General features: G+C 53.4%; 1 protein-coding gene across 1 annotated transcript in view; it reads left to right on the forward strand.

Moving 5' to 3' along the window:
* NTNG2 (netrin G2) overlaps positions 1-27,366 on the forward strand; it is a 48,611-nt gene that overhangs the window by 16,235 nt on the left and 5,010 nt on the right. The window contains 8 exon segments of the mRNA XM_039720328.1: positions 5,684-6,327; positions 17,085-17,257; positions 18,884-18,910; positions 20,743-20,916; positions 22,962-23,069; positions 25,924-25,974; positions 26,607-26,672; positions 27,124-27,198. Coding sequence (XP_039576262.1) covers positions 5,684-6,327; positions 17,085-17,257; positions 18,884-18,910; positions 20,743-20,916; positions 22,962-23,069; positions 25,924-25,974; positions 26,607-26,672; positions 27,124-27,198 — 1,318 coding nt within the window.

Consider the following 27,366-nt stretch of genomic DNA (forward strand, 5'->3'; position numbering starts at 1 on the left):
AGAGCTGACTCCAGGCACCAAGAGGAGGCAGAACCCAAGGGCTGGGTCAGCAGCACCAGGGCTGGGACACAACTCCAGCTCAAGGACTGGGCTCACGGGAGTGCACCTGGAGCAGGACAACCCCCAGAGTCACCCCAGGCTGGGATGAAGCACTGAGAGCAGCCCTGCCAAGGAGGATTCAGAGCCCCAGGGTCTGAAGAGGGTCTACAGGAAAGATGGGGAGGGCTCTGTATTATGAATTGTAGTGTTAGGACAAGGGGTAATGGCTTTAAACTAAAAGAGAGCAAATTCAGATTAGCTGTAGAGAAAAAAACCCCACTTTTATAAAGAGTGTAATGAAATACTGGCATGGTCAAACCTCAGAGGTGATGGGTGTCTCATCTGTGGAAACATTCAAGGTCAGGCTGGATGGGGCTTTCAGCAGCCTGACCTAGCAGGAGATAGCCTTGTCCATGGCAGGGGGTTGGACCAGATGACCTTTAAAGGTCTGTTCCAACCCAAACCACTCTCTGATTTGGCTCACAGAGGCACAACCTTACCATGATGCCATTTTATAGGACACTGTGTCCTCAACAAGACTCTCACAGTTTGTCCCCTGGAGATTTACCCTTTTGGACTGAACTGGGGCTAAGCAAGGCTGCAAAAACCCCAAAAAGTGCCCAACCAGAAGAGCTGGAGAGCCTGAATCTGCAATGTTTAGTTGCTGTGAGGACACTCACGACTGATTTAATAGCGTGAGACTCAAAGTGAACTGGTTTATTTTAAGCTCACTGAGACCAAGTTTGCCTGGCTAATGCATCCTGACTTTTAGATTGAAGACTTAAATATCTCAAGACTTTGGACAGATTCTTTGGAGGACACACAGCTTGGAGGAGGAAACCAGATTCAAAAATAATACCTGGAATTGTTTCAACGGTGCTATATCTGATCTTACCAGGACCAGGGCAGCAGCCAAAATATGGCCATCTGTTTCCGCTCCCCCCTGCCCTCCTGCCCGACTCCAAACCACCCCCCCAGCAGAAAAGGCACTGAGCATCCCACAGAGGAAGGACAATTCAATAAACCTAACCCCAAAAAGGAACATTTCATTTTAGCACAGGAAGCTGTAGTGGTGTGACTCTTCAGAGGCTTTTGAAGCTCTCCCCCACCTCGTCACCTGGAGGTTATTTTTGTGTTTGCCCTGTTACAACCATGCACTTCTTGAGCCATTTTCCCCCTCCCAGAGCATCAGGGTGGTTCAAGAGACCTTTGGGGGTGCTGCCAGGCTGGGATACACAGGAGCCAGCAGGGATTCTGCACCTCCATTCCCTGGGATGAGCATGTGGCAGGGTTTTCACTCCTCTGCTCCCTGCTCCTGACCTGCCAGGACCCTCCCAGGGCCAGCCCTGCTCCTCCAGACCATGAGGTGGGAGATCATGCTTGATCAGACTCAGCTGCTCCAGGGAAATCTGTCCTGCCTCCCATTCTGGCCAGCCTTTTGTCTGGGTAACGTTTCCTTGGTGTGGTTTCATCACAGAGCCCTTAATTTGTTTAATTTGGCCACTCCAAAGAAAGCTTTGATAGGAGCCCTGGAGGTGGCCACTGTGGCCATGCTGGGCACAGCTCAAGTGGAAAATACTCAGTGGGATTCATCTCACACCAGCTTGAAGGGCAAATACTCAGTGAGATTAATCTCACACCAACTCAAGGGGCAAATACTCAGTGAGATTCATCTCACACCAGCTCGAGGGGCAAATACTCAGTGAGATTCATCTCACACCAGCTTGAAGGGCAAATACTCAGTGAGATTCATCTCACAGCAGCTCAAGGGGCAAATATTTGGTGAGATTCATCTCACAGCAGCTTGAAGGGCAAATACTCAGTGGGATTCATCTCACACCAGCTCAAGGGGCAAATATTTGGTGAGGTTCATCTCACAGCAGCTCAAGGGCTGTGCCTGCTGCACACAAGGAAAGCAAGGCTCATGGCAGGAGCTCCCTTGCCAGGACAGCTCTGAGACACAGACTCTGCTCAGACAGAGCCTCTGAGCAGCAGGACAGGTTTGTCAGGGAGTTTCCTGCTGCCATCCCAAGCCCATCCTCCACCTGCTGCCCCCTCCTCCAGACAAGAGGCAGGAATGGACCTCCGGGATGGTCTTTTCAGGACTGTCACATTAAGCCATCTGTATGGCCACATTGACAGGAGGACCATACTGCAACACAATATGTTGCCTGAGCACAGGAAGCACACTCAGAGCCCCCAGCACTTCAGCTGAGGGGGATTTTTGTGCCTTTTCCCTCAGCCACTGCTGTAAAGCTGAGCTGAGAGGCAGCTCCATCCCCCAGCAGGAAGCTGTGTCTCATTAGCAGAGGTAAACAATTCCTCTGAACGTGACGAGTCAGGAGAGCATATTAAATGTGTCAATATCTCAGGGTTTTTTCATCCCTACTCCAGAACAGCTTGTTGTGGCAGGAGAGGGCCCCCCAGCGTGGCTCAGAGCCCCAGCACAGCCCAGCTGGCATCTCCCCATCTTTGAGGGGGTTGTGGGGTGCCTTCACTTCTTAACCTCACCCACCCAAGCAAGCCTGAGCATTCCACTGATTTCCCTTGGTCAGTTATCACAGCTGCAAACAAACAAAATAAATAAATAAATGAATTTAAAAATAAATAAATAAATAGATAAATAAATAGATAAATAAATACGTAAACAATCCAGCTATTTGCTTTTAAAACATCAACACAAGCACCCTACTGTGAGTAACCTCCCTGCTGCAGGGCAAGCACTCAGCAGCTCCAGTCCCAGCCCTTCCTTCCAGCACACACAGAAGTGGCAAAGGCCACACGTGGCCCAGGCTGAGGCTGTGACAGGAGGAACAAACCCCAATATGGCATTTGCAGCTTCACTGCCAGGCAGGGGTGTGTCAGAGCAAGACTGAGTTGAGAGCAATTTGAATTTTGACCTGTTTTCCCTTGTGCTGCTTTCCCTGGCAGCCTCGTGCACACCAACACAAACACAACGTGTGCTGCAGTCACAGAGTCCCCTCGTGTCCCCGGGGCTGCCTGCCCTGCACAGGAGCCTGGTTCTCACCTGCACATCAGCCTCTCACTGCTTTGTTTTCCCCCGTGCTGACAGGGAGCCTCCTGCCTTGTTTGCACTGTGCTGCTCGCCTGCTGCTCCAGACACAGAATTATTTGTGTCCTCAGGAGTTTCTCAGGGCTCCTGGGTGCCGTGGCCTCCAATGACTTTGCAAACAGTTGTTTGCCTTCAGTGCACACCTCTGAGCTCTGAGGAGGCACCAAAGACCCATTTTACAGACACGGATGGAGAAACTCTAAGCAGTTTGCAAGATTTTTGGTTGCCTGGCAGGAGGTGGCGAAGCCCAGATTTCCAAAGCACGTTGTGTTACTCAGAGGTTTCCATGTTCAAAACCCAGATTTTCCAAAGCACTTTGTGTTACTCAGAGGTTTCCACGTCCAAAGCACAGCCCCACTTTGCACCTGAGAGCATCCTCTTCGGGCAGCCAGATCCCCTCCTCTGCTGTGCCAGGGTGTGCCCAGGGCACCCTAAAAGCAGCTCACAGCACCCAGGCTCCAGCAGTTCCCAGCTCAAAGCCAGCCATGGACACAGGAGCAGCCTCTTCCCACCCCTGCCGCAGCCAGACACACCCAGCCTGCTCAGATCCAGCCCTGCAGCTCATTTTTTTTGGAGCCTCCAGGTACCAACATCAGCTCCCCACACCCTGGCACTGCAGGAAGTCCCCAGGCCAGGTAGGAACATGCTGAACCCCACACACAGCACCTCCCCATGGTCCTCAACCACGCACAGAGCACCCGCAAAGCAAAGAACAATACCCAGCTCAGCCTTACCTTGAAAGCTGCTGTGCTCAGGAGAGCCAGACCTCACCTCCAGCAGGCTCCTCACCTCCAGCCAGCAGCTCTGAGCAGCTCCAGCTGCTTTATCACCTCCTCCTCCTCCTCTGCCAGGTGCCTCTGCCTTCCTGAGCAGGGTCCCACAGCAGCAGAGCCCGCTGTCATACCAACCCCTCTCCCTCCCCAATCCTTTGGATTTTGATTCTGAGAGGGAGGCAAAGTGACAGCAAAGAGATGCTTCATATGCAAAAAAAGGATTTGCAGTGTGATGCAGAGTTTTTTGTGGTGTGTATCCAGTAGAACACAGCCCTACACAATGCCCAAGGCAGGGGTGACCCACGTGCTCACTCCTGGAGGCAGAGGCTGCAGGGCAGTGATGCTGGGCTTTAACAAACATACAGGTGAGCAATAAATGCATTGGCACAGCTGCCCACCCCTAAAACTTCAACATGTGGTGTGTGACCTTGGCATTGTGTCCTAGTGCAGCTCAGCACACGGGGGTGTGGAGGTTAAAGAGATCTTTTGGCCCTGCAAAACACAGCCTGGCTGTGCACTGACATTTGTGGGCAAAATGGGATGGTTGGATGTTCTCTCCCAGTGCTCAGCCCTGGAGGCAGTGGGCATTGTCACCTGGAAGGGATGAGCCATCCTTCCCACCCTGTTCCCTGTGGGCAGGAGCACAAATCTCTGCCCTCTCTGCCACTGCTCAGTTCTGTCCCATCTTGGAGCTGCAGAAATTGGGTTTCCCTCCTCTAGCTGTGCTCAGAGGCACTGGGGGATGGTGTGTCCCAGCCTTTTCAGCCTCAGGAGCCATGAGAGGCAGGGTGTGCTTGGAGGGTTTTAGCCACTCAGCTCCTCCAAGGCAGCAGGGATGAGCACAGCTTTCTGTAGGCTTGTAAATCAGCCAAGCTTAACCCAGGTTTCCCAGAGACCATCTCAGGGAAGGAGCTTTCTATGAAAATTGCCCCGTGCCAAATTGAAAAGCCCTTTCCCAAAGGGCCTTTCAGAGGAAACAGCTCAGCCGTTCTTGCAGCTGAGGCAAAGCCACATCTTTCTGCCTTAAATTCACTCTCAGAAACATCCTCCAGAGCCAGGCCCCTGGCACCCTCCTCAGCCCAGCAGCTAAGGTTGACACAAGCAGCCAAACCAGTGCCCACGCTGCCCATGCCGTGCCCAGGCTTTGCTTTCCTCTCTGGTTGATGGGGTCTCTGGGGTGAGATGACCTCGAGGTGTTACAGGGTGTTTTTTCCCAGCCCCACGACCAAAGAAGAAGCCGAGATGCGTCGGTTCTGCTTTTTAAGGTTGTTTATTTTTCCTTATCTATAACATTCTTTCTCTGACCCACTGAGGTCTGTCTGGCAGGTCAGTTCATGGCACACCGCCCGCCCTTGGGGTGGTGTTAACACTTTATACTAAGAACTATGTGTACTTTATTTACAATCATTTTCCAATACCTATCACCTATGTTAGACAGTCTCTAAACCAATCCAAAAGTGCCACCATCACACAGAAGATGGAGGCTAAGAAGAAGAAGGAGGAAGGACAAGGCACGCCCAAATCCCTCCATTTTGTCTCCTGAACCCCCATTCTAAAAACTCCCAAAATTCTACTTTTTCACCCTGTCACAAAGTAACTATCATTCTACTTAATATCTAGTGGCTTGTACGTCTTCAAACAAAGCTGGTAATTTTCTCCATGAGTTAAAATCAAAGGCACAGGTGTCTTTGACTCCGTGCCAAGGTCTCTGAGCCCCCTGCCAGGGGCTCGGGCCATCCAGGCCAGCCAGGGGAATGTCCTGGCTTCCAACATCTGGTGACCGCTGTTGTCATTCCAGGAGAACCCGTACCTGTGCAGCGACGAGTGCGACGCCTCCAACCCCGACCTGGCCCACCCGCCCAAGCTGATGTTCGACAGCGAGGACGAGGGGCTGGCCACCTACTGGCAGAGCGTGACGTGGCGCCGGTACCCGGAGCCGCTGCTGGCCAACATCACCCTGTCCTGGAACAAGAGCATCGAGCTGACCGACGACATCGTCATCACCTTCGAGTACGGGCGCCCCACCATCATGATGCTGGAGAAGTCTCTGGACAACGGGAGGACTTGGCACCCGTACCAGTATTATGCAGATGACTGCATGGAGGCCTTCAGCATGCCAGCACGGAGGGTCCGGGACCTCTCCACCACCAGTGCCAACAGGGTCCTCTGCACGGAGGAGTATTCCCGCTGGGCGGGCTCCAAGAAAGAGAAAACCGTCCGGTTTGAGGTGCGGGACCGCTTCGCCATCTTCGCTGGCCCCGACCTCAAGAACATGGACAACTTGTACACGCGGCTGGAGAGCGCCAAGGGGCTCAAGGACTTCTTCACCGTGACCGACCTGCGCATGAGGCTGCTGAGGCCTGCCCTGGGGGGCACCTACGTGCAGAGGGAGAACCTGTACAAGTACTTCTACGCCGTCTCCAACATCGAGGTCACCGGCAGGTAACGCTGCTGCGTTTCTTTGTCTCCTCTCAGAGGGGTTCTTGCTGGAAAACTGAGCCATCAGCGTTTCTGCCAACTGAGAGAGAACCATTTCTCCCTCTAACAGCCCTTCCCCCCAGGCAGGGCAGCAGATGTGTCCTTGCAGGGGACAGCTGGGGCACCTCCAAGGCTGTGTCCTCCTGCAGCTGGTGCTGGGGGAGCTGGGACGTGGCTTGGATGGACACTCAGGGTCTGAGTTCCCTCCAAGCCCCTGTCCCAGCTGTGCAAACACAGCCAGCCTTTGCCCAGATGTCTCAGGGGTGATGCTGGTGGATATGGGGAGTGGAATGAGGCTCACCCCACTGAGCTCCAGCTCCCTGCCAGTACAAGCAGGGCGGGTCATCCCCAGTCAGTCCTGCACACCCTGAGCGGCCCCAGCCCTGGCAGATGAAGTTTGGGGTAAGGTTAAACCCCCTGACAGATCTGGGGCAGAGGAAGCACGAGGGGGTTTGTTTCTCCTGGGATTTGTTTTTCATTTCTCTATACGATGCCATATGTTACGTTGTGACATCAGCCGAAAAAGCAAAGTAAGGTGGAAAAGTGCCGAGATGGCTGATTTCCCATCCAGCTTGTGAGAGACTTACAGGCGAGAGGGGAAAAATCTCCCCATCACCCACCCCGTGCTAACAAGCATCACCACAGCGACAGAGGAGCCGTTTGTATCGCTTCCAAACGGTTTGCTTCTGAGACTTGCAAGTAGAAATGTTTGCAGGTGCCACTGAGGCTGGCTTTGAACAGGCTCCAAGGGGAAGGAAGCTGCAGCGAGGGATGGGAGAGCCCTTTCCACCCGCCAGGGCAGGCAGGAGGCAGCAGTGAGGGCCTTTCTCACAGGCAGCTGTGGCTCTCAGCTGGGCTGGGGGCATTTTGGGGTGCCCAGCGTGGGGATTGCTCAGGGAGGAGCCCTGGAGGGCTCAGGCATGTGGGCAGAGGAGTGGGAGAGCACCTCCACATGTGTGTGGTCAGTTAGGACTGAATGTTTGATGCCAGTGCTTGTACAATGAGCTTTGGCTTCCAAGATGAGCACAGACAACCAAGGACTTGCTACTGCTCCCACAGCAGCCTGGGGATGCTTGGTGCTTCAAAGAGTTAAAATGCCCTTGGTGTCCCATGAGCACCTTTCTCCTGTGAGCCATGCACCTTTCCTGCCTGCCTTGGGCAGGATTTGTTGCTTCAAATACTTTGATTTGAGGGAGGATTTGTTGCCTCAAGTACTTTGGACTTGAGGCCATGCTGGTGGGATTCTCCCCAACCCAGCACCTTGCTCTCAGTTGTCCTCCCCCCTCCCCAGCCCCCCATCAGCTTCTGAATTCACTGGCCAAATTTAACATAATTTAATAGCAACAGAGATTGGTTCAAGACAGAAAATCCCTAAAAATGTATGAAAAGAGGCAGCTAGGGAAGGGGATGAAAACCCCTTTCAAACACACGCCGGGCTGGAGCAGTCACAACCTCTGCGAGACATCCAAAATTCCAGCCCGAGGGCAGCCGGGGGCGGGGATGGCCGGGCTGCGAGCGCCCCGGGGAAGCTGCAATGCTGCTTTTTAGCCGGGGCCAAGGCGAGACAGGTCGGGGTTTGTTGGCCGATCCCCGGCCGCCGCTCCCGGCGCTGGCGCGGTGCCGCCGTGGCCGCCTGCCCGCGGCTGCTGCAGCGCAGCGGCTCCGGCTCCGCTCCTGGCTCCGCTGCCCAAAACCTGCCCGGCCGCATCCTCCCGGGCACACCCCGAGCGCATCCTGCGGGGCCGCAGCGAGGAGAGGGCTTTTCCTTGGCTGGGAGCGGGGGAAAGGCTGAAATGTGCTTTTGTCAGCTCAAACTCCCAGTTGTGAGCTACAGTAAGATGCTGCTTTGCTGCTCCGGCGTGCTGGGCTGGCTCCCAGGAGAGAGGGACATCGTGCTGGACAGGAAACAGGGCAGTGCCTGTCCTCTGCTGACTTTTCCAGCCCCCACGGGTGCAGGGCAGGGAAGGTGAGCAGCTGAGGAGCTGTGGCTAAGTGCTGTATAAGATGGAGAAGCTCCCTGTGAATTAACTCTGCTCCTGTGATTATTCCAGTCCCAGCAAGCAGGTTTTTGCACTGAAAAGCAATCTAATTCCAGCTGTAAGCAAAGCCAGTTACAGTGCAGGGACTAAAACCAAATTAAATCTAGTGTATGGCTCAACAAGGGATGGGTTATTGAGAGGAAGAGAGGAGAAATCAATGTGAGCCTGACAGGAGCACTGTGCAGGGAAGGGGGGAGGCAGGGTGGGCAGGGGTGGGGATGGACACACACTGCCCCTTCCAGGACATGCTGGAGGAACAGCAGGAAAGTGCCCAGATAAAAGTGGGCTGGTGTTAGGGATCCTCTACATGGAAACAAGAGGGAAGATGATTGTGAAGAAATGAGGGGTCAAGGGCAAAACACAGCCAGAAAATTCCACCTGGAGAGCAGAGTGAGCAGCCCCGAGAGGCTGAAGGAGCCGTGCCTGGCTACAGTGTGTGGCAGTGTGTGCCCTCAGAGTGTGGCATTGCCTGTGTCCCTGTACCACGCCAGGATTTTGGCAGTGCCCACGGGGTGATGAGGCACTTGGCAGCTCATTTCCAGTCGACATTCATGGTCAAGGGAAGAGAAAACTCTTTACCCTCAGAGTAGGCCATGAGCTCAGGTGGTTTCTTGTGCTGCTGCCTTCCCTGGTGGGTTCAGAGCTTTCTGTGATCCCCTCAGTCCGTGCACTCCTGGCCCCCATCCTTCATGCCTCAGCTTCACACCAAGGAAAACCCCTCACCACCATCTCCCAGAGCTTTTGGGAAAAGCAGAAAGAGAGGAAAGGACATGGGGACAAGGGGAAAGAGTTTTCTGCCTTCTCTTGTCCTGTAGGCCAGAGGATCTGGTGAATCCTGGGGGTCACTGCTCCATTCCTGAGCATGGGCTGCTCCCTCAGGGTCTCCTCTGCATCTCCTCCTCCCACAGCCTCAGCCAGCTCCATCTCTCCATTCGTGGCTGACAATTTATTTTTACTCTCTTTCTTCTTGTTATCTTTTTTTCTTTTCTTATTTCCCCCCCTTTCTTCTTCCATCCTGTCCCTATTGATCTGCAGAGTAACTGGAGATGCAGAAGAGCCAGGACAGGAATAGACAGAAGCAAGCCCTTGCTCTGTGTGCTGTGTGTGTGCCAGGCAGGGTGGGGAAGGGAAGTGGAAGGACTTTTCCCCACAGATCTCTCTATTCACTGCTTAATTTTCTCCTCGGTGCAGCAGTGAGCTCAGGCACGGGTGAATGAGCTTTCCCTGGCTGCCAGGGCTGTGGTGAGAGCTACTGGTTCTGCTTCCATTGCACCCTGGGTCTCTCTGGAGTAATTTCCTCCCCTTCAGTCACTGCCGTGCTCAGCAGGGCACGCTCCATCACAGAGACGTTAATAAGCTGTAATTGAAGTTAATGTGCCATGGCCAGGACATGTGGATCCAGTTAGGAGGAATCAGATTGAGCAGAAGTGAATCAGTTTTAGGCTGGTTATTAGGATTTCCCCCCTCTGTCCTGCCCTGCCCCAGTGCAGGCACTGTTTGTCTGTCTGTCCATCCTGCTGGTGATGAGCAGTCCCTGGAGGAAGGCAGGAGGGAGCACCCCTCATCACTGGAACAGACCCTCCTCTCGGGCTGTGCTCAGGCCAAAGAGGCACCAACAAGATGAGGTTTCTAGTTTTGAAGTGGCATTTCCTTTCCTCACTTCACCAATTGCTCTTCCTAGGCTTTCCTTGGCCTTCCTTGGCTGCTGCTTTGCCTACACCAAAAAAAATGAAGGGAAAGGCCCTTTGTGCTCTCCTGCCTCCTTCCCTGGTGTGTTCTCAGTGCAGTCTCATGCATGGATGCTCTCCAGGAGGATTTTCTCTCCACATGACTTGGAGAGTTTGTGCTGGTGGAGCAGAACAGCTTTGGCCAGCCTGTTACCCTGGTGCCAACAGCCAGGATCAGGCACTCCACACCTGGAGGACCAAGGACCCCCAAGAGCACCTCCTGCAGTAAAAGGAGCTGGAAATGGTCAGTGGTACCCACATGCAGGGGATGCATTTTTCTGCATTTGTGGTGAGTTTTGAGATGTGGTTGATGCTGCATTGCTGCTAAAGATGAATGAATTCCTGGTCACTGCCTCCTTCTCTCAATGAAGGCAGCTCAGTGCACTTCCCCTGTGGCTGTAGCTCAGCTCTAACCAGGGGTGCCAGCACAAAGCCCATCCCAGCTGCCCCTGAGCTGCTTTGCCCTGGCTGAACATTCCTTCTTCTGGCTCTGGTGTGGGAGACCTTCCAGCTGATCCTGACTTCTCCAGCAAAGCTGTCTTTAAATTGGAGAAAAGGTTTGGTCAGTGGAAGAGTCTCTTGTTGAGGGTCTCAGATTTTGTGTGGTGGCTGGTGAACATCTCACCCTGAGGAGCAGGGAGGAACCTGCAGCAAAGGGGAACAGGCAGGACCTGGGGTGAATGATCTGTGAGAGCAGGGGCTTCCCAGCTGAGCTGGGGCATCACTCCAAAACAGCCACGGGCTCACCCAAACATCCCCCAAGAACAAACCCAACGCCCCTGCAGCCCTCAGCCAGCTGCTGCCCACACTTGGCAGCTTTGGGATGACCACGAAAACCAGGGCAAGCACTGCCTGTGCCCGTCCCTGCTCCTTCCCCTGCAGCTCCTGGCAGACAGAACTCGGGTCCCAGGAGGCAGCAGCATCCTCGTGTCAAGGACAGCCGAGTCGGTGCCAGCGCAGCGCCGTGTTCCTCGGCCCGTCCTCGCCCCCATGCTGGGCAGCCCCCAGAGCTGGATGGCTGAGCTTCCCTGGCGTTCCTCCAGGCTGGATTTAGCTCGAGTTCCAGCAAAACCTTGCTCTTGGTCATAGAGTTAAATTAATGTGCAGCAACTGTTTGCTGGAGTCCTGCAAAGGTTTTGACTCCCACTGCAGCAAGGTGGGGAGGAAACTCTGAGCAGGAGGGAGGGAGAAACCCGGAGAGCTCCTCCCTCCCCCAGACACTGCTGACACTTTGTCGATAGCCAGAGACAGATGCCCAAGGTCCTATTACCTGCTCCTGGCTTTGGTTTGTGAAGGGTTTTATTCCCCCTCCGATTTTGTTGCCGAGCTGTGTCCGGCCCTGAGCGGATAATAGAATTTCATCGATAGACTGAGAAGGTGATGTATGTTAAAGCACTTAATATAAAGAGACTTCTACAGGAGCCCAAATTCAATTTGGCCAATGAACTCAATTGCAGGCATTATTGCATTCCAGGAGAAAAACCAAGAGCATTTATACCCATTACTCTGCAAATATTTATGTTCACATATCCATGTGATGTCCTCTTCACCCTTCCTCCCTTCTGCTGGCCGACCCCCTAATGGGGAAGTTTGGTTTTGTGTTTGCTTTTTAAGACAGCTTTGAATATAAATAATGTTCCACCAGTCAGCAGGATCTTGACAGCTGGTGAGTGTCAACTTATTTAAAATAAATAGCCTCTCGGATGGGAACAGCCAGCCAGCGTGCTCTCCACTTTGGCATCTTTTAAATTGTCTCATCTTTGTAACCCAAACCTCAAATCATTTCGGAGGGCAGCGAGGAGGGTTCCTTCCTGCTGGGAGGACTCACCCGTCCCTACCACACAACCAAAAGTAAAAACCCACAAGGAAAACAACCTGCTCACAACCCTCTGACCTAACTCAGGGTTTTTTTCTGTTCTTTGGCTCTGCACAAAGTAGTGAAAGCCAGAAACCTCTCACCCTTGTTCAGGCTGAAAAAGCCAACACATTTAAATAGCTTTTCCTCTCCTTCAGCCCCTGGATCACAGGCTCAGGGAAGGTCCCAGCCCTGCTCCTGGGATGAGCCACCACTGCCTTTTTCACCCCTTGAGCCCCGCTCTAGGACTGACAACAGCAAACCCCTGCCAGAGCAAAGCAAATCCTGATATAAACACCCTCCACAAAGGAACTGTGCTTCTTCCATGGCCCAGCCATTAGAAGCTATTTTTACCTGCTTCCACACGCACAGATGGGCCAGAAACAATCCAAGCTCAGCACCCGTTATGCTTTGCCCAAAAGATTTGCTCCCTGCTTTTGCTGAGCTGCCAAAAGAGTTGCAGAAGAGCAGGTAGGAGTGGGTAAGCCATGGCCGGGCAGCTGCCGGAGCGTGCTGCGAGCAGCGCTGGGGATGACAATAGAGAGATGGAGAAGAGTTATTCATGTTTCCCCGAGAGCCCAGATCAGTTGAAACATCCTTTTCCTTGGGGACGGCGAGGAAAGAGCTCCCTTCAAACACATCTTCCCGTGAGACTCATTAAAGGCTCATCAATTACAGTGAGAGCAAACAATTCAGGGGAAGGCTTTGAGAAGCCTTCCTCAGGCCGGCAGTCATTAGAGGCTCTCCCCAGCAGAAAGGGAGCAGGGGGGCAAAGCCAAGCCCAGGGGTGGAAAGGCAGGGGAGTGATGGCTTGGAACCCAGCAGGACGGGACCAGCAGTCTCCAGAGCATCCCTGTGGCCGTGCAGAGCATCCTGGTGGAGAGGAGCGTGCAGGCTGGGCTGGAGGGGCTTGCAGGGGAGGTGGTGGCCTTCTGCTGCTCCATGTCCATCAGTGCTGTCTCCTGGGAGCTGGGCGAGAGGCACAAGGAGATGGAGCAGCTCTATAGTGTCACTGCATTGGGTCTGAGGGGGTGCCAGCACCCCAAGGCTGCCCCATCCCTGCAGGGAGAGGGATGAGAAGATGCTCTTTGCCTTTCTCTGCCTCACTTCCCTGCTCTGCAAGTGGGGTTGAGGACAGAAAAGGAGTTTTAAAACAAGTCAGAATCCTTGGAAATAAAACAAAGGGCTGGGATGGCTTTTTAAAATTACTTCAAAAGTCATTATTAATGAAAGCTCAGGGAAAGGGGCTGTTTTCCCACTCCCAGCACAGAGGGAGGTTTGCTGCAGGTTTGCTGCACTCACCCCCTTCCTGTGTGTGGGCATCTCCTTCCCTCACACGTGGGCTTGGCACCAGACACCTCTCCAGCAGCTCGCTGCTGTGACCTCCAGGATGCTGACATGGAGAATTGCAGAAAAGTGTTCTTTATGGCTGGAAAAAAAAAGAAAAAAAAGAAAGGAAAAAAGGACACTTTCCTGTAAACTTTCCTCGGTGCTCCAAGCTCCGTGGTGTTCCCTGGTGGAGGCATTGGCAGCATCAGAACCACACTGCACCACTCTGAGGAAAGCTGGATGACCTGCACTGAAATAAACTCATAAATAGCCCTTTGTGCAAACTGCAACATCTTGGGGCACACACTGCTCCAACCCCTCCTGCTGGGAGCAGTGTGAGCCAGTTTTTGTTGGATGCCAAGCGCAGGGGTGTGACCTCCTGCCAGCCTGGGGCAGGGTGGGTGTCCTGAGGGTGCTGCAGGTCCTGCTGGGGCTGCTCCCCACCCCTGCTGACCCTACACAGGCCCTGAATGCAGCCTTGACCCACGAGCCAGAGAGGAGAAGCACTCCCAGCTCCCCAGATCTCCTCCAGAGCCAGAGAGACCATATTGCAGCCAGCACTTTGCTGGAGCAGCCCCGGGGCTGGAGCAGGGCCACGGCTCCCTTCTGCAGGACACAGAGCAGGTGTCTGCCCCGCTGCTGATTTTTAAGCCTCATTGCTAAGTAGCTCCTAACCTTTCCCTTCATCCTCTCCTTCCTGCGTGGCTGGGAGCCGAGGAGGATGAGCAGAGCAAGCAGGAGGAGCAGCTCCCACCCAGGGGACTGGGCTAATGCCATTTGCTCCAGTCTGCACCAGCTGAGTCTTGGCTGGGGAAAGGCAGGCACAGACCATCGGCATGTCCTTGGGCTGTGGGCCCAGAGGAGGAGCCACAGGAGCCTGAGGAAGGGGTTGAAGCTGATCCACTGAGCCCGAGCTGCAGGAAGGCCAGGATGCAGAAAGCTCTGCCCAGAACGGGGCTGGCTGAGGGTGCTCGGCTGCTCACCATTAAATAATGCAGCCTGATTGATTGGGCTGGAAAGTGCTGTGCTGCGGGGTCAGCCTGCTGGGGTTACAGTTCCCTGCTTAGATTGATGATCCTCAAAGGTCGAATTCAGAAAGCAATTCCCTGGTAAAATTGATCCTTCAGATAACAAAACTTCTGCACAGTGGCAAAGGGCCTAGCAGTGAGAAAAATCAGTGACCCGGGCACAGGCAGGCAAAGTGAACACTGCCTCTGCTTCCTCTGCTCAGTTTAACTTGTTTACACCCATTAGGAAGTGAGAAGCATGGGAAGAGCAGTGCTCTGTCCCACCTGGCTGGGGACATCCATGGAGAGCAGTGCTCTGTCCCACCTGGCTGGGGACATCCATGAGCTCCCTCCCTGTCCCCACTGGGCAGGAGGCAGCTGGGCTGTCCCAGGAGCTGGTGCTGGGTCCCCAGCCCTCCCCAGCAGCAAGGGAGCAGTGTGTGTGGAGGAGCAGACCCTTGTGACCCTCCTGCACACAGCTGTGCCTCAGCAAGGCCAGGTCCCACTGTGGGGAGGAGGATTTGTAGCTGGAGCCAAATTAATGTGAATGGGTCTCACCCTCCTGCACTGGGAGCCAGAAACAGCCCAAAATGTCTGCCCAGCTCCTGCCAGGAGCAAGGATGTGCCACACGTGGAGGGGTTTGGTCGAGGCTGCCTCAGGTCACCTTGGGGACCAGGTGGTGGCCACCCAGGGCTGATGTCCCTGCTGTGACAGGTCTGTGACTCACAGGGCCAAACACTGGGGCCAAGCACCACCCTCCACCTCATCCCAAACGTCAGGGAAAACAAGGGCTGTGACAGTCCCTTCCATCCTTGCACCCACTCCCCTGGGGCACCTAAACCCCCCTAAGGTGCTGAGGCTGTGCCCTGGAGCTGCCCCATCAGCGCAGGAGGGAGGAGAGCTGCAGCTCCCAGAGCTGTTACCCTGCTCAGGCAGGGCCCAGAGCAGCAGTGGTGAGGCTTTGACCTGCTTTAACCTGCTTTACCACACTGTCTTTGCCTGCTTTGCTCTGTCTGCTGGTTTTGAAGCGAGAGAAGGAGGCCACGCTGTGTGGACACTGAATAATTCAGAGCCAGGCTCCGCAGCACCCGGGGCTGGGCAGCGCCTGTGCCACAGGGCTGGGGCAGCTCAGCCAAACCCTTCCTCACCAGAGCCAAAGGGGACGTGCAGCATCTGAAATGCAGCATCCCTGCTGGCCGTGGGCACCAGCCAAAGCCACTTCCTTCCCCTGGATCTGGGCTGATCAGTCCCAGAGCAGCAGGGCTGTTGGTGCTGTCAGCCGTGACGCGGCGTCTCCAGCCCTCGCTCCCAAAGTGGAGCACGCTGAGCGTGGCTGCCTCTGCTCCCTGGGCCACGTTTTCTTCCTTCCTCCCTTTTAGAGGCTGCAAAATTCCCTCCTCTGCTTGTTCAGACACAGGGGCAGGGTTGTAAGACGGGGAGAGATTGTTCATCCAGCTTATGCTGAGCCTCTGAGCGGGGTTTGCTAGAATTAAGGACAGGGAGGGGAGGGAGAGATAAAAAAGAAATCATACATGAGGTCAGCTTATCCAGCCATGCGTGAGGAGAGCATGGCAAAGGCAGCCTCAGTGGGTCAGGCAGGTGGCTGGGGCGCTTCTCTGGGGGCACCAAGGGAGAGGGGAGAGGCACCAGGAGCAGGGGGCATGAGCAGCACCCAGACTCCCAGCTCCAGCCTAATCCAGGCTGTTTATCCCAGACAGAGCACAAGAATCAGCAGGCCATGTTTCCTCTGTTTCATTCTCTCAGCTCTGCATCTCCTGAGCCCTGTAAAAGGAAGTGCTGCCCCATCAGACTTCTCCACCCCTGCACAGAAGGCACAGCATTACTGTTTTCTATTGCTTCTGCTTCTGAGAGTGTAAATTATTGCACAAAGCAGGGAAAACCGTCAGGCTGGGCTAGGGATCGGCTGTCTGGAATGAAATGAGATGTTTTGGTCCCCAAAGTCTCTGTCTGATGGCCTCAGCTCGGGCCCAGGAGTCACCAGAGCCACGTGTGAGTTATGGGCTCAGGCTCTGCGCTCTGCACAAGTCACCTCCGGAGCCTGAGCAACAGGAATTATTGTGCACGGAGATAATTATTCCCTGCATACTGCACTACAGCTCATTAAAAGTTTCTTAATGTTTGCAAATTGCTGAATAGCGTTTTTAGTTGTTGCCTTCTCTGATGAGGCGGGGACGCGCTGGTGGAGGCTGGTGGTGGCTTGTTGTCTGTGTTATTTTGGTCACAGCAGGCTGGGGCTGTGCTGCACGGAGGGAGGAGGGTTTGTGCTGGGCAGCCTCACCCCACGGGAGAAAATGCTGCTGGTTTTGGCACAGTGCACAGGGGGCAAGGGCTGAGTGCCACCAGGGTTAGCCCAGCCCCTCCATCCCAAGCCAGACTCCTCCAGGGCACAGCCTCCATCTGAGGTAATTACCCAGATTCCTGTAACAGCCTGACGTGTGAGGGGCTCCTTCCTGGTGTCTCAGCTGCAGAGGTTGACTTGCCATTAAGCAATCTCCTCAGTCAGATGGTGGGAGTGAAGTGTCTCATCTTGGACGAGAGGTGCAGATCTGCCCTGGGTGAGGAGGTGGGCATTGCACCCCAGCACCAGACACTGGGGAAAACTGCTGAGTTCAGTGGGCAAAACCTGCAGGAGGGGCAGGGAAGGGGTGACCAGCCTGACCTCAGCACATTTCCAGCACTACACTGGAGGCAAGCAGGAGCAGCAGCACCACCTGACAGCTCTTCCTTGTCTTCTTCCTCCAGGTGTAAATGCAACCTCCACGCCAACCTGTGCACCTTCAAAGAGGGCAGCCTCCAGTGCGAGTGTGAGCACAACACCACGGGCCAGGACTGTGGCAAGTGCAAGAAGAACTTTCGCTCCAGGTCCTGGCGAGCAGGGTCCTACCTGCCCCTGCCCAACGGGTCCCCCAATGCATGTGAGTAACCTGCAGGGAGCCAGCCCTGCCCTGGGCAGCAGCACACCCACACAGGGGAGGGGATGCTCATCTTGTCTTTCCCCAGCTCCAATCAGGGCAGGATGCTCAGCTTTCCAAAGGGAAATGGGTTCTCACCCTGTCTTGGTACACAGAGAAATGAAAGAGGATGTGGTGGATGCAGAGGTGATGTGCTGGCTGCTGGCAGAGGCGTGGTGGATCTACAGGATGGTCAAGAACAGGGGTGATGACCTTAGGCCAAGATATAACCACGGCTTCAGGGCAATGCCAGTTGTTGTCCTTTGACACAGGCATTATTGAGCACTGTGCCCAGCAGCCCACGGGCTCTGGGCTGGCTCTGCTCAGCTGCAGGAGTGCTGGCTGCTCCCTGGATCCTGTCTGGGCTTGCTGGTGTCCCCTGCACAGCCCCAGCCTCCTCCACTTGCTGCTGGAACACATCTCTGACAGTGGCAGTGCACAAAGGAGATGCAGGATGCATTCCCACCATGTTCCAAGCAGGGAATTGGGGCAGGAGACACCACAGATGGGCAGGTTCCTCCTGGGCTCCTGTCCACCCCACATTAGCAAACTTGTTTAAATGTCACAAAGCCACAGTAGCCACTCCAGCCTTTCAAGCAGCAGCTTTGAGCATTACCAAAGAGAATCTTTTCTCTCCCTCCCCCCAAATTTTTTGAAAGATTTATGTGCTTTAAGATGATCAAAGCTGAAATTCAGGCTCCCAAGGCCGTGACGGGAATGTTTTGTGTGTGCCAGGGCTGGTAGACGAGCAGGTTCTTTGAAAGGAACGAGCTTGTCAGCTCCCACCAAGCGGCTGCATTGCTTCAAAGGAGCCTGGGAGAGTTTCTGGTGCTGACAGGCACAGACATGCTGTTCTCTCTCTTTCCCTCCCCTCCATTCCTTGTGTCTCTTTCTATTTCCCTTCTTCCTCTCCTCTTCCTTCTCCCATTCATCTCTCTTCCCATCTGTCATTCAGTCTCCTTCCTCCTCCCCACATCAACATCCTCTTCCTCTGCCCCAGAGGCAGCTCTCTGAAGCCCTCTGCTTGTGGTAGTCCTGCCTCTTCCATCACTGTGCTTTATATTCACTCAGAACTGAGACTTTCCATGATTCACCCACGTGTTACAGCAGGGAGGCCCTTGGATGTGTTTAAAAACAGACTGGACGAGGCACTCACTGCCATGGTTTAGTTGATGAGGAGGTGTTAGCTCATAGGTTGGACTAGATGATCTTAAAGGTCTTTTCCAGCCTAGTTCATCCTGTGATTGTTCAGACCCTACAGCTTGTCCTCAGCCCAGTGCTCCTATGTGCTTGTCCTTTGCTGGGCTGTCACAGCAGCCCAAGGAAATGGTTAACAACAAAACCCATCAGCAAGGACCACGCTGGTTTTCCTTCCCCAGGTGAAAGGCTTGAGATGCCAGGAGCCCAGACAGCGTTGTCTGGCTGTTTCTGTGCTTTGACAAAAGCAGCTTTTAAGCTGTAGCAGCAAACTGATGTGCCTGTGAGCAAGCCCCCACTAATTAGCTGCTGCTCAGTCCCATGTCGTGTGTCTGTGTGATCTTCTGATGGTGTCCTGCTTCCAGTGACTGGGCTTCCTCTTGTTTTTTCCAGGTGCAGCTGCAGGCTCAGCCTTTGGCAGTAAGTAAAACCCTGACTGAAATGCTGGCATTTAACACCTCGGTGCATGATCCTTGTGGATGTCACTAGGAAAAAAAATATGGTTATTTTCTATCCATTATCATTTTCCAGGCAATAAGTCTTCCCTAATTGTGCCTCATTTTCTGTCCTGTCAAAGAGTCTTATGTTTTCTTCCTCTGACTCCAGCAGCCTCATTTTGCCTCTTCCTCTGGCGTGGTTTCCCCCCATGAGGTTCGTTAGCATGGCAGCCGGAAAGGAAATAAAAAAAGACTCTTCAAAATCACCAGTGCTGGCTGTGAACTCCCCCCTCAGCCCCCCAGTACTGCAGAATTCTGCTCTGAGAAGGAGCTGGGTGTGAATTATTTGGCGTAGAACCCAGTCTGGGTCACCTTGGGCTATCAATAAAAAAGCATCTAGAGTGTGTGTACATCTGTATGTACACGTGTATGCATATGAACAAATGTCTGTGAGGTGTCAGCAGCAAAGGCAGAGCTCAGCAGGGATTTCTGCTGCAAGATTGATGGCAGGAGAGGGCTCCTTATTTAACAAAGCTGGAGGTAGTTTGATATCAAAGAGCCTGGAGTTTTGGGTAAGCAGAAACCTGGGTTTGAATGCTGTGGTGCAGAGTGCCCCTCCAGAAGAAACAAATCAGGGAGCTGAATGAATAATGAGTTCTTTGGTTTGCAGGCAAGTGGGAAGAATTGGAGGAGGAATCGTTTCAGGGAAATGCAAATGCAATTAAGAAAAATGCACCTAATAGAAAAGTGGAGGACAGGTTTTCTGGGTAAATGAACCAGATTTAGATTTTTACCAGTTAATTACTTGAAATTTTCAAATAAAAATTAAAGGTCTCCCTTAAGTAATTTAGGATTTTTAAGAAATAAATGTTTCAACAGCTCAAAATATTCTTCACCTTTGTCTTCAAAACAATTTTGATAACTTTTTTCCCCCTGCCATTTACAAAGCTTGGCATCCTCAGCACTACTTTTGTTTTCCTGGAAGCCAGGAGGGTGCTGGGAGCGATGTGCAGGAGGAGGACAGGAGGGATTTATGTCCAAGGCCAGTTAAGGAGAGATTATTTAGCCCACATAGGAGACTAGAAGTGACCTAAATTAAGTATTTAAACTAGCTCAGGGCTATTATGAAATTAAGCACTATAATCTGCATGAAGCAGTGGGACAAACAAGGACAGGAGGGCAGCAGGTGTAAGTTAAGCAGGAATTTGTGTGCCAGTGTTATTTTAGTCGGAGTTGTTGTGGGGAGCAGTGGGGTGGGATCACTCCTGGCTCCACGGGGGCTCTGCTGACCCCCAGCCTCCCAAAATTTGAAGGGTGCCACTGGAAACAAACATGTGCCAGTGGTCCTGGTTGGGTTTGATGGTGCCAGGTAATTTGGGGAGGGGTGGCAGCAGGAAATTGGAGCACAACTGGGCACCTGGACACTGGGCAGTGGGAGCCCAGCTTGGCCTGGGGGCTCCTTGGCACCTCCTGCCTGCTCCTCACCCATCCCTGCCCAGAAGTGCCTTCATCTCCCCCTTTCAGCTTAATTGGCAATTAGTTTATGATGGAGCTGTAAGTATTTAAGCCAATATCTGCACCAGCAGAGTAAGCTGATCCAGCCCCAGCCTGCAGCCCCTGCTCACACACACACACACGCCCTCGCTGCGGGCAGCCTCGTCGAGCCGCCGTCGCCTTAATCCTGCCAGTGCCCCAGTTGTGACCGTGCTGAGAAATCAGTCACCAGTTCAGGCCAGCCTCACGGGTGTGCAGGCTGGCATGGAAACCCACCGTGCCCCCAGGAAGTGCCTCCCAACTCTTCTCTTTGCTTGTCAGCGTACGAGCGACCACAGCGAGTAAACGCCGCAAAAACCACCACCGCAAAAACCACCACTGCAAAAACCACCACTGCAAAAACCACCACCATCACCCCAACCACCACCTCAACCACCACCTCAACCAGCACCACCACCACCAGCACCCCCCTACCAGCCAGCACCACGCAGCCAGGTGGGTGCCATGCTCCCTGCCCCGCTCAGGTGCCAGGGCTCTGCTCCCAGGCTCCTCTTTCAGCTGCTGTGTCGGTGGCCGTGGATCTCTGCTCTGTAGGATGATAAAGGGACATGGATAAAAATCACCCTGGCTTGGTTCACCTTCCACCAGGCAGCCCTGGTTTGCTGTTGTGTCTGGCACAGCTGCCAGAGATGCTCTCACAGCTCCATGACAAGCAGGGCGGGAAGGCAATGAAGAGTTTTTGATCCGTAATAAATTTAAACCAGGTATTTTTCTGGAAGGAGAGGGGAATTGTACCCCATCCTGCTCTGTCCCTGACCTCCTGCCACTTGCCACCAGACTCAGAGCAGCCCACAGGTTTTGCTCTGTCCTTGCTGGTTGTCCCAGTCCTGCACCAAATCCCTGTGGCCAAACCCTTGGATGTACTGCAAGTGCAGTTTTCTTGTTGCAGAATTCCAGAATTCCCCAGGTGGTTCCTGTCCAAGCAGCCTGGGAGCATGCAGGGCTGGAGCTCACACACGTGCCAGAAACATCCTTTCCTAATTTCTGAAATCTCCCAGTGGAGGAAAACTTTTGTCCTTTTTCTGGGGGTTCCTCCTCCCCTCCTCCCCTGAACAAGGAGACAGCGTTTCTCCTTGTCTTTTGGAAATGAGCAGATAAAACTCAACAGCAGGACATTTTTTTAAGCTGTTCATGGGGGAATTAGACACGCATTCCTCCCTTTGCCATGCTTTCAGGGCCTGATATTTCCCAGGAGGACGTTTTACACCCACAGCATGTTAGTAACAGTCTGTCTGGGGGAGCTGCCAGAAGCCAGTCAAAGGGATGAGGAAGCTTGATTGCATGTTTATGCAAATATAGATATATTCATGGAAGTACCCTGCTTGAGGAGTTAATCAGGGAGCTGAGGGTTTAAGTCCAACTTCCATGGAGTTGGAGTGACCCTGGAAAAAGAGTGCAAGGCTCAGCTTTGTTAGGAAGAGCTCCTTACCCAGACCCATGCTGCACCTGTACAGGAGGAGGTGAGCATGGAGCTCACCCATCCCCACGGCCCCAGCAGGGCCAAGTGATCACATCTACATCCACACAATCCACTGGGGTTGATCTGATTTTTATCCATGCTCACCTGTAGTGACATTTTAGGACTTTTTTTTTTTTGCTGTGTTTGTGTGGGTAGCTGCTTGGTGTCTCTCTTGTATGATTTGCAGTGTTCTGCCTTTGTGGCACCTCTGGCACAGGCAGGACAGTGTCTCTGGGGAGTTGGGGTGCTGGGGGTAACCTCTCCTGCCAGGCTGCTCTGAGGGACCTGAGAGACATCACAGGGTTTATTCCTTCTCCAAAACTTGCTTCCTGGGCAGAGAAAATGTTTTCCTAATGCTTTCATTAACTGATGGCAAGGGACAAAATTAATAAATTGCTGCCCAGCTGCCAGGTTGCTGGCTTTCTACAGCCAGGCCTGAGTTCCTTGCTCCTCACCCCATCCAGATCCCCATCTGTGCTTCTGCAGAGCCACGTCCCACCCCAGGATGGGGTCCCTGGAGGGGCTGCTCCACGGAAGAGGGCAGCCAGGGCCACCAGCAGCTCAAGGACCTGCCCTTACCTGGGCAGCATGAGGGGCTTGATGCCAAAATCCACTCTGTGCCCCTGACCAGGGACAGGGAATCAAGGCACAGCTTAATTCTGATCTGCTTTTGGCCAGAGATGCTCCTCCTCCATGAAAAACAGAAAGAATTTCTTTAAAACCATGGCATTCCCAAGGGCCTGCAGATCTAATTCATCTGGGCCCCAAGGGAAACACTTTGTGGAAAGGTGACCCCTTGAACTCCTGGTAGGGCACTTTGCAAGAGCTGACCCCCAAGCAGGGCCAGAATCCCAACATGAGACACTCTGTTGTAACCCCCACTTCTAATTTCAGGAGCTTTAAAATCCCTCCTTGCCCTAAAGCCAGACATTTAAACCAGTCCTGCCAGAGCCCTGCGCTGTTTCACCCTCTAATTGACCCACTATCTTCTACCCTCTGAATTTCTGCTTCCCACCACAAGCAAGCATCACCAGACCAGCCTCTGAGTTTGCTGCCTCAGTGCCCGTGACAGAAGCCCAGAAAAAGCCAGGTATTTAAAGGCAGCCCGGCGTGTTTCCCCCTCTCCTCGGTGCCTCCGCACAGCAGTGGGTAGCAGCTCGGCAGAAGCAGCGTGGCACGTAGGCTAGAGGAGTGGATTCGATTTGGGTTGTCTCTGGGTTGCATGGAGCTGCTAGACATCTGCTTCCTTTGGCTGCTCGTGGTGTTTTCGTGGTCAAGGTGGAGCTGTGGTCGTGCTCGTAGGATGCTTTCTGTGCCTGGTGTGTGATGGGAGGGGAGAGAGGGAGGAGTTCACGGGCGAGGGATGGGGTCTGCAGGCAGTGGAAGCTGCCAAAGGGGGTAGAAGGAAGAGAAATCACAGAGTTACCCTTAGGAGGATGAATTAAGTGCTATTCTCCTTTGCCTTCTGCAGCTTTGTTATTTCAAAGCCTTCCTTGAAGCCTGTCAACTTCTTTCTTGACATTTGTTAGATTTTTTCCCATGTTCAAAATAAGCAAAAAAAAAAAACCCAAAAAACCCAAACTTTTCCTTTTAAAATATTTTTTTTCTGCTTTAATTTTCCTCCCTCAAGTTCATGGCAGTCTCAGCAGTGCCAGTTCACCTCTAGGAAAAACAGGACCAGCCTGAGCCCTGCTGGGTGGTCACAAGCTCCAGCAGAAATTGAGCACAGCCTGGTTTTGGGGACGTCCTGCAGAAAAGGGATCCCTGTGAGAAGGACTTTTCCAGGCTGCTCCCCCACTCCTCCAGTGCAGTTTGCCCCAGTGGTTTTTTCTATGAAATGTGACTTGGTACAATTTATTCCACTTCCTCAGAAGGCCACCAAGAACAGCAATTTCCATCAGAGCTGCCCATCGTTTTCCATTTTTATGAAGTGGATCTGGGGCAAGATGTGTCTCTCTCCCCCTCCCAAAATATAAAACTGTCCATTATGGCCCAGAGCTACAAAGGGAAAGGTTCTCAGGATAATGAGCATTAATAATTTTCTTGGCTCTGTAAATGCGATTGAGTGGAGGTGTATGTGAATGACTAAAAAGCAAAATGCCTCCAGGGCTGTTTTTTATTGTGACTCTAATTAAACCCTTGCCAATTTGCACAGGGATTTTTTCATATTCTCTTTAACACCGTATTAATATCAATTGGTTTCCACTTTCCAGCTGAAAAGGACAATGTCTATCACCTTCTCTTAGAGCTTGTCATTAAAAAAATAATCTTTTTTTTTCCTTTTTTATTCTGTATTGTTTATCATCCCCTTGATGAAGCTGGGAAATCACATTTCTCTCCTACTCGGGTTTGTCCTTTGAAACTTGGCAAGAATCAAGAGATTTTTTTTTTTCCTCCTCCTCCTTATGTTACCCAACTGGAGCTTGAAATTAATAATATGGCTTTTAAAATTTTTAGTCCCTGGTTTGTTTTCTAGCAAACCTGAAGATTGTTACCAATATTGAGAAGCAGGGGAGGGGGATGGAGCCAGAGCGGGTGAGGGTTTGCAGGGAAACCAAACAAGTGAGCTATACAATTTCTTGCTGGTTCAACTTCTCTGCGGTGGTTGGAAATCCTTTGATTTGTATTTCTGAGGGAACAGCAGAGCCTGAAGGAGGGCGTGGGGGCTGGGATTGGAAACCAGGGCTGGGTGCCTCCATCCCAGGTGTGTGTGCTGTTTCTCAGCCGTTATTTCAGAGCACAGGGGTGCAGGGCAATGGCTCAGGTGTGAGCACAGGGCAGCTCAGCACACGCTGCCCCTACAGTTCAAGGGCTCTGGTGACCCCCATGGCACAGGGCTGGGTGTTGGATTTGGGGCTCTGACTCCCTGTGGGAATACTGCAGGGTTTTTTGTGGGATACCAGCTCCCCCAGTAACACCATTTTCCCTTTGATCACTGCAAGACTACCCCAGCTTGTCAGCGGCTGCCCCGCTGCAGGTGGGCTCTCCCCCGGCCAAGGCTGGCCCAGGAGCACAAGGTAGGAGCCACGGGGCTGAGCTGGGTCCTGCCAGTTAGATTCCTGCTTTAGTTCTAGCTCTGCACCTGTGTTTTCCATCCCTCTCTGCTCCCCCTGCCCAGCAAAGAGCTCGGGGCTTGTCTGTGCCCTGCCTGCAGCTGGGGCTCAGCCCTGTCCATGGCAGATGAGGAGGGTGAGGGGTAGAAGGGATTGTTCACAGCTTGCTGCTGGTGTGAGCGGAGAGGATCACGGAAATCCTGTCATCTCCCGAGGCTGGAGCCTGTTTGTAGAGCAGAATCTCCCTGTGAGTGGATAGGCCTGTGTGGCTCAGAGCACAGATCCTTCTAAAGCATTTCCCGCCTCAGTCTCCGCCGTGACTGCCTGAGGTGGGAGCCTTGGGAGGTTTCTCTCTGGCTGTGGAGGCTGAAGCTTCTCCTCCTCAGGGTTCCCACCACACACACGCTTTGGTAGCTGCCCTTGGTGCTCAGCTCCTTTTCCCACCCGAGATTCCTGCAGCTCACTCCAGCCATAGCCTTCAGCATCCCTCCTGTGCAGATCACGGCACCCTGGGCCTGTGTGGGCTCACAGAAAGGCAAAGCTGCTTTTGCTGCAGTAACAAGGATAGAGCTACACCAAGGGGCCAGGAGGGCTGGCAGCCCTGACAGTGCTCTGCAGACCTGGCCTCTCGCCGTGCCTGGGCAGTGTCAGGACCACATGCCAACACTCAGCCCTCCAGCAGCTCCCACACCTTCCCTTAGGAATGCTTTTCCTGCCTCTCTTCACACTTAGAGATGCTAACTTAGAGGAGACTTTGTCTCACCTTCCTGCTTCAGCACATCCTCAACCTGATACAGCTCCAGTGACCCAGCCTAGACACCTGCCTAGAGCTTCCAGTGTCTCTTTGCCACCTTGTTAAGCAAACCAGGGGGATCTGTTTTAAATCTGATGTTCTCTCTGATGCCACCTGCGATGACCCACCAAACACAGCAGCACTTGGAGAGAAGCCAAAGCCACCAGAGCCTCCCAAGAGCATGCGAGGTAAGGCCAGGCCTGTCCCCAGGCTGGGACAGGGCAGGTTTCTCCCTCAGCGCCACAGGCCAGGACACCCAGCAGCCCTCAGCACAACCCCCATGGTACAATCTCCTACTCAGAGGGTCCAGCTCAGCTCTGCTCTGCTCATCCAGCCCCAGGGAGGCCTTTTTGGGGCCAAGGAAAGCCATGGAGACCAGCAGGGCCCTGGTACCACAGCAGCTTCAGGGATGGTGTTGGGGGCAGGAGCAGCTGCACTCTCACCATGGCTGAGCCCATGGGGAGCAGGGCCACCTCCTGCCACCACTGTCACTGTGAGGATGTGACCGACACAGGTGGCTGGAGCTGGCCACCCTGCACTTGCAAGGGCATAAACTCCACAAAAAATCCAATGGAACCAGAACCCACTTCCAAACACCCCGTGGGACCTCAGTGCTGCTCAACCTGGCTCCTCACTGAGCACAAAACCTCCTAAGGCTTGGTGGCTTTACCTGGGTCATTCTGTGTGGGTCTGGATGGCAGCACAACCCCCAGGGAGCCCCATTCCAGCTGGGACAGCCCTTTACCCTGAGGAAACACGGGAAACATGGCCCTGGGAGCCCCCTCCCCAGCACAGCTCTCAGACCTCTCCTATCCTCTAGCGGCTCCGAAGAGCAAACCAGGGCGCACAGCACACTCTGCAGGCAAGAAGCACAAGAAAAAGACAGGTACGTGCTGCTGGGGAAGGGCCAGGCTGGAGCAGCACCTGCTCTGCAGGACCCTGTAGCAACCCCTGCCAGATGCCACCTCCGTAGCACTTTCCTCCTGGCAGGTTTTTGGGTGCCAGCTGGCCTGGCCTCCATGGCCAGTAGAAAATAGTTTGTTAGTGGTAGATCATTATCCCAAACCACACCACCAAGCATTCATAAAGGGGGTTTGTGTGAGTAGCTGCTCCCAGCTCTGCAGCAGAGTTATTGAGTTATTCATGCATTGAGTTTTTCATGCATCAAACTTTGAGGAGGGGAGGGGAAGAGGAGAAACATAGAGCTGCCAAGTGTCTGCTGCAGAAATGGATGCCAGTGCTGCCAGCACGGTGCTCTTGGCATTGTTCTCGTGGCAGGGGAGGACATGGGGTGCTGCTAAGCTGGGAGAAAAAGCCTTTCTCTGATTTTTCTCAAGCATCCTCAAAGAGCTCAAAACTCATCCGGCTCAAACCAAACTCTGGCCCAGTGGCTCCCATTGAAACATACAAAGGTAAGCAGAGGGAGGGAGGTGCTCCAGGGCTCCCTGACCTCACTCATGTGATGTGCTCCTGCAGACTCAGACATGGAGAAGGTGGGAGGGTCTGCCTGAGTCGTGGTTAGCTGTTAGCTGTGTGTAGCAGTGCTTCCCTGGTCTGAAACAACACCTGGGAATTGCAGC

The sequence above is a fragment of the Passer montanus genome, unplaced genomic scaffold (assembly GCF_014805655.1).
Source record: "Passer montanus isolate IOZ18808 unplaced genomic scaffold, ASM1480565v1 scaffold43, whole genome shotgun sequence".
NCBI lineage: Eukaryota > Metazoa > Chordata > Aves > Passeriformes > Passeridae > Passer > Passer montanus.